Source organism: Lissotriton vulgaris, chromosome 6, assembly GCF_964263255.1.
Source record: "Lissotriton vulgaris chromosome 6, aLisVul1.2, whole genome shotgun sequence".
NCBI lineage: Eukaryota > Metazoa > Chordata > Amphibia > Caudata > Salamandridae > Lissotriton > Lissotriton vulgaris.
In genome coordinates this window covers 93,294,179-93,308,090 of record NC_141694.1, presented here as the reverse complement: position 1 = coordinate 93,308,090, position 13,912 = coordinate 93,294,179, and the positions used below count along the sequence as shown (strand labels likewise).

The 13,912-nt window shown below is 43.0% G+C and overlaps 1 protein-coding gene across 3 annotated transcripts in view; it reads right to left on the bottom strand.

Annotated features, from left to right (window-relative positions):
- LOC147706848 (exportin-5-like) overlaps window positions 1-13,912 on the bottom strand; it is a 1,626,836-nt gene that overhangs the window by 289,565 nt on the left and 1,323,359 nt on the right. For all 3 annotated transcript variants that reach the window (XM_086926008.1, XM_086926006.1, XM_086926007.1), the window contains one exon: window positions 3,990-4,084. In XM_086926008.1, the coding sequence (XP_086782134.1) occupies window positions 3,990-4,084 (95 nt within the window). The remainder of the gene's footprint in view (window positions 1-3,989; window positions 4,085-13,912) is intronic.

Sequence of the window (13,912 nt, the reverse complement as noted above, 5' to 3'; positions counted from 1 at the left end):
GCACCCTGCACCCAACCGCCCAAGTGCCCCTGGCAGGGCAACCTTTGTCCTATCCTACTTCCCCATTTGCCCTGAACAAGTGACCAGGAGCCCAGCTCCCACAGCCGCGTGGCCTGCTAGCCAGCAGTCACCAACCGAAGGCCCCCCTGCCTCTCATTGGATAACATTGGGCCTAACTACCTCTGCACCCGGCTGCCCCTGTGCCCCTGAGGGTGTACCAACTGTACCTACATGACCCTGGGAGACCCCTGAGTCTATGCCAGAACCTTAACTCTGCCAGTCGAGTACTTACTTGAAAGCCGATAACTCATTTTTCTTCCATAGGCTAACATTGACTGGTTTCACTTGGATAAGTGTGGAGTTTTGGAACTTTAAAATATTTACATAAAATCAGCCAAACAACGAATTCAGATTTACTCACCTGTTATCAGGAGAGAACTCAGTGCTGCACCTTTTAGCCCAGCACAAACCCTGAAAAGTAATTTTAACCGTACTTACCAGTAACTTGAATTTTCTTCCATAGGAAACCATTGACTGTTTTTCTGTGAAATTTCTTCTAAATGTTGATTTTTGCAAACTACAAATATTCTTTAAAAATCGTACCAACAACCAAAACATAATAACTTACCTGTTTTAGATAGAGGTCCCAGTGCTGAACCTAGGAGTCCAGTACTATATTACAAAAGTAAGGTGAACATACTTTACCTGCAAATTGAATTTCCTCCCATAGGATAACATTGGTAATTTCAACTGAAAAAGTTTCGAAGTGTCAACTTTTAAAATACAATAATATTCCTTAAAAATCCCTACTGTAACAAAAACGCTTTTACTTAGATGTTTACAGATGTTTACAGCTCATGTCCCGGGACTGAATCTAGGATCCAGACCTGTGGTTAGAAGAGTAATCTAGAAAGTAACTAATTGCATTCAACTAGAAATTCCCATTGAGCTCAATGTTGCATTGTGTTAGAAATTGTGTTGCCTGTAACTATTGCACTCCAAAAGTCTATTGCCTATTTTAAAAGTATTTAACTAAAGTAACGCATTCTGAGGAAGTATATTATGATACCTTGTTGGTTCTAAAATAAAACAACTATATCTTTTGATACAAAACAATTGGCCTTGAGTTCAGTTCTTGAGTGTGTGAGACCATTTGCTGATTTAGTGTGTACAACAAATGCTTTACACTGCCTTCTGATAGTGCCTTACTGCTCGACCAAGCTACCACTGTAGAGAGTAAGGTTATATCTAACTTTAGCCTCTGCCAAACCTCTGGGGACTGGGGACTCTATACACACTGTACCTTACTTTGGTCCAGTATATATAGATACAAAAGGGGATGATGGACGGAGCGTTTGAGCAAATCAAACACTCACCCCCAGTCAACTGATCTGGGTTTAATCCATCACCATTCTTTAGTTCACTCAGCCACCCCAGTTCAGACATGGCCATATGCAAATCAGTCTGACCCTGTGCCTCATGGGAACAGTCCAGCTCGAACTGCCAAGCCATGTCTTCCCTGGACCGGAAACAAGTATCCTGGGACCGGTTTCGGATTCATAATCCTCATCAGCCAGGCTATCTTGAATCCAGTGGCCAAGTGAGCAAGGGACTCACGTCTGAGCATACCCTGCCAACTTAGGGCGAACAAAGCGATACAAGCCCGGCTGAAGACGGCTATAATGCCAGAAACCGATGTTCCACCAGCAGGAGTATACCGTCTTAATGGAGGGACGCCTGGCTGCCAAGATTACATCACAGACTTCAGGAGGCAGGTAAAGACTCACAATAGAAAGGCTTAATCAAGGTCTCTGCAACCTTTGTGGCTACTAACATAAACATAGTTTGTTTGGGAATGATGTACAGGAATCCCTTGCAGGAGTGGGGTACCCATCTGGCCTGGTGACAACCCTTTCTAAAGAGGTGTCTTACTCAGTAGCTGGCCAGACAGCCCTCCAAGGATTGTAAAACTTTTACCCACGCTGTTTTTATCAACGTTTTTGATAGTGCATGGATATTGCACAATATTAAAGCCAGAAGCAAACAAGTTCTAACATCTTCAGGGTATCATGGTCGTGTTACCTTCTTGATGTCTGGCACGTCTGTTCCTAGCAATTAACAGGTGTTCTTTTTATGTCCCATAACAAGTTATCACGCTCAAACATCATCTACTTTCCAGCAGCTCGTAAAACTAACAACAAGATCCCATCGACTTGTCTCACAAGATTTTAAAAAACTGAGCTTCCATGCAAGTTTCCTTGGCCCACTGAGACCGCACCCTAGGGATGTATGCCTATCTCACTATCAGATAATCTAGTCTACGCCCGAAGAGAATCCCCTTAATTACTTTGGGAATTTAAAATCGTCAGCACTATACAACGTGGGGATCCCTGCATTTAATTAAGTTTGCCTCAGTAGGAATGTTGTCAAAACCTTTATCTACTAGGCGTAACCGCTTTTCCCAGTGTGCAGCAGCACCTTAAATACTTCAGATAATCAGACTGCTAAAGATTGTCCAGTTGCTGCTATTGTATTGCAAATTCAGATTATTTTTTTAATGTACACAACCACTGTTTATTGTTGTTTGCAATTTTCGTTGCCCTGTCAAACCACAATGCCGATTTATGTTTTGTCGTTCATTTATGTTTTGTCACATGTATTGGTATAACGTGCACTAATTTGTAAGTATCCACTTGTGTCTGAGGATGTGTCTTGGATCTGATATTCTAAAAAAGTGAATGCCATAGCGAATAAATGCTTAAAGTCCTGATAATTGATTTAATTGTTTTTAGTCTGCTAAATAACTTTAACAGCATTTAAACGTGATGCCTGGACATTCTTCTACTGTGTTATTTCTTCGATATAGGCATAACATTGGCTACTTGGAAGGCACTAAAGTTGATGGATCTGGAAATGGTCTAGGATCATGTGCTGATTGCTTGATGCCAAAGCTGTACTTTGTTGGGTCTACCTGAAATGAGCTCAGCATTTCTAGCACCCCTGGCTGATGAAGTTGAAGACAGAGCCACACTGAAGTCAACCATTGGTACAGAATCATAGTGGTCTTGTGGGGTTCCACAGTCGGCTTCCACAAGAGTCAGAGGAAGACCATGCCTTGTTGAAAACCCTACATTTGCTCTAATACTGATGTTTAGGTAATTATTTGTATTTTCCCAAATAAAAAGATTTGCAAACAAACAAAAGTCTGTCAGATGCCTTCACCATCCAATGCCTTTACCACAAAGCCTTTACCACGCAGGTGCCTTTACTAGTCATGTCTTTACCATGCATAGTATGTATGTTTAAGAAAAGTAATAGTATATATATATATATATTACATATAATGGTAAAGCAAAATGTAGGCTTTTGGAGTGGGTAGTGGTAAAGGGAGGTTAAGGGTAATATCAGGGTCTGTGCGTGGCAGTGGTAAAGGGTGGTAAGGATAAATATAGTGTTTGGGGGTAGGTACTGGTGAAGAGTGGTAAGTGTAATTTTAGAGTTATGGGACTGCAAAGTTAATTTTAGGGTTTATGGGTTGACAGTGGTAAAAGTAATTTCATGGTTTAAAGTTGAAGGTAGTAAAGAATGGTTAATAGTAAATAGTAACAAGACGTGCAGGGCGAGTGCAGGTCCGGCAAGAAGGGGCGGGACTGCGATAGCCGATTCCGACGCGCGCCTTCGGATTGGGCTGCGCGACGTCACGTGAGCTGTCTACGGTAGAAGCTCACGCGCGCGACCCGATCCGAAGGCGCGCGTCGGAATCCGACACCGCCATAGGGAATGCTGGGCACGCGGCCAGCTCTTGTCTCCCCTCGTCGTTTTTCAGCTGAGACGCCGACTATAGTTCTCGCTGCGGGAATGCGCTTAGTTAGCGTGTTCGTCGTAGCGAGACCTAAAAAGGGGTGCTTGCCCCATTACCCCCAAAAAACGACATGTAATATTAAATGAAGGGTCTCGTATCAACGACTTATGCATTGTCTATAGCTTACCGGTTCTTTCATCAAGGAGGTTCCTAGCTCTGTGAGAACTAGTGATGGAGCATTTGGAGGGAGCACATCTTTTACCACATTCTTATCAATACCACCTGGTCAAGAAAGAAAAGAATACAGTTTATCTGTTAGAATGCTCTCTTCGATTTGCCAATCAGATATCATTTTACTTAGACCAAAAAGGATTCCACATGGCTAAAAAAACAAGTTATTTAACTTTGGTAATGCCTTATCTGGTAGAGCCTCTATCTAGATGCAAATTCCTTACCTTAGAATATTCCCCAGGCATCAGACTGGATTCGGAACATTTCGGGCAGTACCCCTGTGTGCTAGTAGGTGGCATTGTTCTTGTCCACGTCGGTGTCATCCACGTCAGAAGTGACGTGCGCAGTGCCTATATAGGCACCACCCCAGCATGCTAACTCTAGTTTCTTTTCATGCCAGAAGAGCAGAGCAATGAATAATACTGACATACTGGTGTGAATTGCTAAGGTCTTCCGAAGGGTGACCGTACTGAATCCATTTGCAGAGCAGGGAGGTTCTGCAGCTAGAAGGAGTCTCTACCAAATTAGTCGTTACCAGAGGTAATTAACTTGTTCATCTGACAATACTTCTAGTCGCAGATTTGTGACCTTAGATTAGATACCCAAGCAATACCCCCTCAGAGGTGGGTCTGTAAAACAAATCGAACTAAAGAGTCTTGTATGACTGAACAGAAAACGTGTTCTTCACAATGGACCTGACCATCTAGACAATAATGGTTCATGAGGTGTGTTAACAATGCTCACGTTACTTAACTTTGGTAATGCCGTATCTGGTAGAGACTCTATCTAGATGCAAATTCCTTACCTTAGAATATTCCCCAGGCATCAGACTGGATCTGTAACATTTCGGGCAGTACCCCTGTGTGCTGGTAGTTGGCATTGTTCTTGTCCACGTCGGTGTCATCCACGTCAGAAGTGACGTGCGCAGTGCCTATATAGGCACCACCCCAGCATGCTAACTCTAGTTTCTTTTCATGCCAGAAGAGCAGAGCAATGAAGAATACTGACATACTCGTGTGAATTGCTAAGGTCTTCCGTAGGGTGACCGTACTGAATCCATTTGCAGAGCGGGGAGGATCTGCAGCTAGAAGGAGTCTCTACCAAATTAGGCGATACCAGAGGTAATTAACTTGTTCATCTGACAATACTTCTAGTCGCAGATTTGTTACCTTAAAATAGATACCCAAGCAATACCTCCCCAGAGGTGGGTCTGTAAAACAAATCAAACTAAAGAGTCTTGTATGACTGAACAGAAAAAGTGTTCGTCACAATGGACCTGACCATCTAGACAATAATGGTTCATGAGGTGTGTTAACAATGCTCACGTTACTGCCTGACAGATATCTAGGACAGGGCCTTCGCAAGCTAACAGTGGTTAAAGCCTTGGGGCTTTTATAATGAGGAAAGTTGGGTAAGACACGCACCAACAAAGATTGAGGAGACTGTAAAATTGTTGCGTGCTGCTGGGGCTTCGCTCTCTGGTCAAAAGGGCGTTGAGGAACAAATCAAAAAAGCAAGTCCTGATAGGAATTGTCCCCCTGCGCACAGAGTGTAGAATACCCAAGAGTAGGTATAATAAAAGTATTTCAAACGAATCAAGTACTTCATCATTAATTTTATTTCATTAATGATATTCCAATGTCATTAGTTGTACATTCCAAGTTCGATGCAAAAGCTTAATAGTGAGTCCCTATGCATTTCGGGCAATCCATAAGCCCTTCTTCAGGGGAATTCTCTACAAGAAAAAACAAAAATATGGGCTGATAGTATGAAGCATTTCTCTGTTAACTCTATAGTATCAATAATGCTCACGAAATTGCAATGTCTTCAAAAGATTATGGCACATAATTTCAAAGGAGCTAGAATTGAGAGGTGATGATTCAATCGTGACAAACAAGTGACCGGTTGGTGAACGTAAGCTGATACGGAGCAATAGTGAAAAAGGAAAATACAAAAATAATAGGTAAACGTGATCTCATGCGAGTATCATGCCGGAATTAAAAATCGTTAGAAAACAGTTGTGAGTACTGTTTGAAGAGCTCATGATACAAAGAATAAGGACGTGGTTCATGCAGTGAGTACGGTCGTCGGTTAGAAAACGCTAACCAATATCGAGTGATGGCGTGGTGTGATTTCAAAATGTAAATGCGGAAAATTAAAGTTAGCGTTTACTGATAGTATTTCTTCGGGTAATGGGGTTAGTACTTACTGGAAGTATTTCAGCGTGCAGCGCATCAAGTTGTAAAACGCGAGTGAGTAAGCATGTGTCTAATAAGGGAAGGCCAATGGGGGGTCTGACAACATGGGTCAAGTAGGATGATAGATACACAACAACTCAGTTTGTAACTAATTCCAAAGATATATTGGCGGTAAAGTTAAAATTCCCTGCGTTTGGTGAATTAATAATTTTCAATGTGTATGCCAGGGGAAAACCGGGAGGGAAATCGTCTGAGACAGTCGAGGCACTGGGCCACTATGTGAGAACATGGAGGGGAAACGCAAATGTTCTAATATGTGGAGACTTTAATTGTTCCTTTGAGCCCTTGGATCAAAGTGACTTAGAACTCACCGAGGCGGAAGATATCTGCTGGCAAATCCCCCCACTTAACATACCCCCAATAAAGAGGTGGACTCAAGCAGCTCTCCAACTCAAGACTTTTAGTCTCGAGTGTGGGCTTAGAGCGGTAAATGGGAGAACACAAGGGGATAAGCAGGGTAATCCCACATTTAATAATAGTTTGAGTACAAGTAGAATAGATTACATCCTAGTGAACTTGGAATTTTGGTGGTCTATATGTGATATGACCATAATCCAAAGAATAGAGAGTGATCACAACCCACTCAGCCTAGAGATACAGCTCCTTAAGGGCCAGGGAGAAGCCGAAATAGATACAATGGGTGACATTGTCCTGGCAAATGATACACGGCGGCTGAGATGGGCCGAGTGCTTGGGTAATTCTCACTCTATTGCAGAAATGTATACCCTGGTAATAGGCGCTACTGCAGATTTACAGGGCTATTCATCCAAGGATGATTACGAGACCAGGGTGACTCATATTCACAAGACCCTTTTTTAAAAACTTGGCACATTTTTTAGTAAGTTAAGAAAAAATCCTTTGCGTAAAGGTAGACGGAAACCCGATTCTTGGTACGACAAAAACTGTAGGTTAGCATATAAATCCCTAGCGCTAGCGGTGCGAACCACTGATAGGGAGGCGATACAGGGCGCTAGGCGACACTATAAAAAGATACAACAAGATGCAAAAAGATCTTGGGACAATAATTATTGGGAAGAATTATAGGAGGCCAGTAAGTCCAGAGACATGACTGGTTTCTGGAACTTAGTGAGATGGGGTAAGGGGAATCAAAAACCGCAGCCCGTAAATTCTGTCCCTCCAGAATGCTGGATATCGCATTTCAAGTCCCAGTTTGCTAACATAAATAGTGCACCTATAGATGCTCTGGATTCCATTAGTAATTGCACACCTACAACTACACTAGTGTTCAGTCGGAGAGACGTTGAATGTGCTCTCAACTCAATACCAAGAGGAAGAGCCCCGGGCCCAGACAAAATTCCAGCAGACCTTTTTTTACACAGCAAAGAGGTCTGGGTCCCGTACATTGAACTGCTGGCAAATGCTATTGCCAGGGGCTTGACCTTGCCGGAACTATGGAGGGGAGCCGAAATCATACCAATCTTTAAAAAAGGAGATCGTGCCGATCCTGCGAACTACAGGCCAATCAGCCTAACAGCATGCATTCAAAAGGTTGTGGCCAGGATGGTACTTCTCAGGATCCAGAATTGGATAGAGGATTCGGGGGTCATATCTACGCTTCAGGCTGGCTTCCGATCTCTACCAGTACAGTGGACCAAGTTTTTAGGTTTTCAACAATATACTGGAAATGGGTGATTCTTGGGGGCGGCACACTATATGCAGCCTTTGTCGATTTGAAAGCGGCATTTGACCTCGTGCCACGAGATAGGCTGTGGCGAGCGCTCTATGAACAAGGCATGACACATGAACTCCTCACAGTTTTGATCAAATTCCACGAAAATAATTACGCGCAGGTCAGGTGGGGAAACCAGAGCCAAGTCACAGACAGATTTCCAACAGAAAGGGGTGTCAGACAAGGGTGCGTATTGGCACCAACACTATTTACGCTATACATTAACTGGGTCATAGATTATTATAGGGATGCACACACAGACGCACCCAAACAAAATGGCATTCCAGTTCCCCTGTTAATGTTTGCAGACGACACCCTTTTAATCTCCAAAACACAAGAAGGGCTCCAGAAAGCAATTGGGTGTTTTGAAAAATTCTGTAATGACTATGGTCTAGTTATCAATGTGCCTAAGACGAAATTTATGGTAATGCACAGGCACAGGAAGATAAGGGGCAGAGTTTTTATGAATGGTGAATTGCTAGAACAGACAGACAGCTTTAGCTATCTGGGTATTACATTGGGATCTCGGCTAGAGTGGAAGCCACATATGTCTTATCTAACAACTAAGCATGCACAGTTGGCAGGTGTTTTACTGAGAGAGTTTAAGTCCTCAGCCACAAAACCAATAGCCCCAGCACTTAAAATATATGATACAAAAGTGAGATCTTCTATGTTATATGGGGCGGAATTGTGGGGGGTTTCTGCTGTTACGGCTTTAAAAAATGCACAAAATAAATTTTTGCGATGCATAACAGGGCTCCCACAATCAACACCAATTGTACCTTTGTATATGGACTTGGGCTGTCGCAAAATACAGGACATATCCAGCTTTAGACCAATTGCTTATTGGAGGAGACTATGGGTCACGCCTGAACTCTCTCATTACGCTTTAGCGCTTCTGGAAACATGAAATATGGACTCTTGGGGGAAAAATATTGTGGTTCAGGAAGGTCAAATCTTTACTTAAGGCCTTAGGGTTTGGGGGAACTATGGGAAAAACCTGAGGAGAACATCTTCCCGTCCAAACAAACTTTAAAAGAGGCTTACTGGGCACACGTAACCCAAGAGGAGTTCCAGAAACATACTGCTCCATCGCTCACTAGGGTTTTTTTGGAGCAGAAACATATGTATGTATGTATGTATGTATGTATACTTATATAGCGCGGTCCTGTCACCCCAAGGGCATCCTGGCGCTTGAAATCAAGCATATATCCCTGTGTATGAGAGATATTGGGACCTTATCACAATACCATATGACAGAAAACTGTTCCATCAGTTGAGGGCAGGAACCCTTCCAATTAACACATTCACTAGCAAATGGTCGAGTAATACAGACGATCATATGTGTCCTTTTTGTTTAGTACACTCTGAAAGCATAGCCCATGTGCTGTTTGTGTGCCCAGTGTACAAAGCTCCTCGCCATGAATGGATTAGGCCGATCTGTTTACAAAAGGGTATTCAGAGTGGGACTGTAGCACTCAGAATTCTCAAAACCGATTGCTCTGATAGTATGGTGGTTGCGCTTGCCAAATTTTTAAAGTGGATGTGGCTAATACGAAGGGACAAGCTGAAAGTATTGCAGCCTCCATAAATATAATCTGGTATTTATGCAGGAAAATAAATGGTATTAATTTTAATGATTTTATTAAACACATTATTTTTTTTTTTAATCAGTCGTGTTGGAACACCCTATATGTGGATAATATCAATTGGATGATTAAATGATGTATTCCCCTGTAAATATTTAAAACGGATGTAATAATGATGAAATGTTGATTTTAATATGTTTATGTATGTCTTTTATGACTAAAAGTCGAAATAAAGACTTATTTGAATTGAATTGAATGAGAGTGAAATAGCGAGTGAAACGCGATCGGCTTCCGGGTAATGAGGATAGATAAAGGACTAAAGTTGCAGTGATGAATGGCGGCCATATTGTAGTGGTGGACGGTGATATCGAGGAAGAAAATAGTACGTGAAGTGTAGCAGTGTGTGAATAAAAGGTATAACCAAACAGAAGGGTGCAGAAGAACCTTGAGGCTAATAAACAAGTGTATATAAATCACGTCAACAGTAAAGTGAGAATGAACGTAAATCAAATGAGTACATAATCAATTAGATCAATAGGACAGATAATCATAAATAACAAAGAAATTCCATTCTGTCATTCACTCCTGTTGGTTGCATCGTGCTTAGGTATCTGATCCAAAAGTTCTCTCTTTGGAGCAGTTTGTCCTTCATGTTCACAACTTGATGCGCTGCACGCTGAAATACTTCCAGTAAGTACTAACCCCATTACCCGGAGAAATACTATCAGTAAACGCTAACTTTAATTTTCCGCGTTTACATTTTGAAATCACACCACGCCATCACTCGATATTGGTTACCGTTTTGTAACCGACGACCGTACTCACTGCATGAACCACGTCCTTATTCTTTGTATCACGAGCTCTTAACACAGTACTCACAACTGTTTTCTAACGATTTTTAATTCCGGCATAATACTCGCTCGAGATCACGTTTACCTATTGTTTATGTATTTTCCATTTTCACTATTGCTCCGTATCAGCTTACGTTTACCAACCGGTTACTTGTTTGTCACGATTGAATCATCACCTCTCAATTCTAGCTCCTTTGAAATTATGTGCCATAATCTTTTGAAGACATTGCAATTTCGTGAGCATTATTGATACTATAGAGTTAACAGAGAAATGCTTCATACTATCAGCCCGTATTTTTGGTTTTTCTTGTAAAGAATTCCCTTGAAAAAGGGCTTATGGATTGCCCGAAATGCATAGGGCACTCACTATTAAGCTTTTGCATCGAACTTGGAATGTACAACTAATGACATTGGAATATCATTAATGATATAAAATGAATGATGAACTACTTGATTCGTTTGAAATAACTTTATTATACCTACTCTTAGGTATTCTACACGCTGTGCGCAGGGGGACAATTCCTATCAAGACTCGCTTTTTTTGCTTTTATAATGAGGACAAATGTCCTCAGGGGGTTGCTTTTTGGCCAATTTGTTGCAGATCTTTATGTACAGCACTATCCATCGTGAGATGGTCTGTTTCTGCACTGACGTCTCTGTCTTAATTCCAACATCCGCTACAAAGAGCTGATTGTCCACCCGGAACTCTCTTGTGTGATCAATGTAGAATGACAACGCTCTTTTTGGATCTGTTCCTAAAAAAACACAAAGTCAGCATGACATCCTACATGAGGAAAACCAGAAATCTCATCTGTAGAGTACCACAAGGCTCATCTCTTAGCCCAACCATGTTCAACATCTACATGACACCACTGGCTGACATCATCAGATCCCACAACACCAACATTCACTCTTACGCAGACACCCAACTCATACTCTCCCATTCAGACAAGACTCCTGCGATCAAGACCTGCATGACCATAGTAGCTACGTGGATGAGGTCCAACTGCCTCAAACTCAACAGAGACCACATAACAAGCAGATTGGACTATGGCAATGCACTCTAAGAGGGATTCAACAAATAGCTCCTGAGCAGACTCCGAACCATCCACAGCACCCCAGCAAGACTCATCTAAACTTCCCTCAATGCTCAGACACCACTCCACACCTCATGGAACTTCACTGGCTCCCCATGCACAAATGCACTCACATCATACTTGTCATACACACCCACAAGGGTTTACACAACATAGGCCCTGCTTAACTCAACATGCTCATCCGCTTGCACCAACTCTCCATGCACCTGGTCTCTCACTTGTGCACATTATCCACATTCATAGGTACAGAGGAGGAGGTTGAGTTGTCTCACACATCACCCCTAAGGCTAGGAATGACTTCCTACAACACAGGGAGTCCACTGCATCGCTCTTCAAATTCACCAGGAAGCTGAAGAAGGACTCTACAATTAACTCCGGGCAAGCCCCAGCCTACCCACCGGCAACTACAAGGATACCCTCATGGGTGAATAGCACACTATAAAAATCTACGTAGCACAGCATTGCAATGAACATCAAGGACATATTTTACAACTTCTTCACTAAATTAGAGGTAGTGGAGGAAATGCATAAATAAACATCCCTGACCAGCTCATCCATAAGTGTAGGAGCACTTTATAAGTTGAATTCTATAAAGCAATAGATGATATAAGAGTGAAAGGGTCTACTTTAGGGTTAAAAAATACCTGGTTAAGTAGGAACTAAATATTTATTCAATCCTCTTGCTGGTATTGTTAAATACGGTGATAGGAAAGGCAGACGTCGATGTGTGTTTATCTCACGGTCAACATGTTTCAAGCCATTACCCCAAGGCTCTTCGTTAGGACCATAATACTGATCCTACTACCACTACTGGTAGTGACCTAAAAATAGGTCTTAAGGAAAAAATACATACAATACGATATCCAATCTATATTTGTTCTTTTTAAATATCTTTTGTGCTGAAATCTGGCCCGATGAGCTCAACGGGGTAAGGGCCACTTGTAGTAAAGCACAAGTTACGTACTTGTGTAACGATACATCTGTAGGAGACATTAGTTAGTGATAGATTCCTTACCTTAGAATATCACCAGGCGTCAGACTGGATCCAGACGTTTTTCCACTTAGCAGTACCTCTGCGCGCCAGTAGGTGGAGTCCTGCGGCCCCGCATCCTTCACTGGCATCGTAGGTGCCAAGATGACGTCACGGAGAGTACTTAGGCGCCACCCATGCGTGCTGACATCAGTTCTGTACACAACTATTCCGCGCCGAAACGGAGAGCCATGCAAGATACTGACAAGTGGTGCATAAAACAAGGGCCCTAAAAGGGAATGACATTAACCCTAGTAATCAGTTCGCAGAACGGGGAGGATGGGTGGGGCGGTAAGAATTCTATCACTAACTAATGTCTCCTACAGATATATCATTACGCAAGTAAGCAACTTGTGCATCTGAGACACGTTAGTGATAGATTCCTTACCTTTAAATAGATACCCCAGCAATACCAACCCCGGTGGTGGGCCTGCGAACAAGATTACACCAGAAAGTCACAGAGCACAGAACGGTCAAAGAAGCAGTCTCTCTGGACCTGGAAGTCAAGGCAGTAGTGCTTGGTAAACATGTGCAGCGAGGCCCACGTAGCTGCCTGACCAATGTGGCTGCAGTTGCCCTGGTCAAATGGGCACGCAGCCCCACAGGAGGCTCCTTCTTGGCCAAGGAGTAACATGCTTTGCTGCACAGAACGACCCACCGGGAGATGGTCCGTTTTTGCACCGCCCAACCTCTTTTGGCACCCACGTAGCCAACAAAGAGTTGATTATCCACCCAGAACTGCTCTGTACGCTGCAGATAGAATGCGAGCGCACGTTTTGGGTCCAGACGGTGGACCCTCTACTCTTCCCTTGAAGGATGTGGAGGCGGAAAAAAGGTGGGCAAAGTGATGGTCTACCCGATGTGGAAGGGCGTGACAACCTTTGGCAAGAAAGAAGGACGGGTCCTTAGAACCACCTTGCCCAGATGAACAGAAAGGAAAGGAGGTTTGGAAGAAAGAGCCTGAAACTCACTCACTCTCCTGGCAGAGGTGATAGCTACCAGGAAAGCAGTCTTGAGAGTAAGAAGACTTAGGTGACAATTATGAAGGGGCTCAAAGGGAGCGCACATCAGAAAAGTCAAGACAAGATTCAAGTCCCATTGAGGCATTATGAAGGGTACAGGTGAGAACGTATGCATAATGCCTTTAAGGTACGAGTTACTTACCTTCGGTAACAATGTATCTGGTAGAGATGATTCTAGCCGCAGATTCCTTCACGTAGAATTATCCCCAGGCGCGAGACTGGATCCAGAAACTTTTTTGCCACAGCATTCATACACGCTGGGGTGCGGGGCCACACCGGGCAACTCTGCCCAGGCGTCGTCCGCGTACGTGACGTCGGCGAGGTCACATAAGCCCCGTCCCG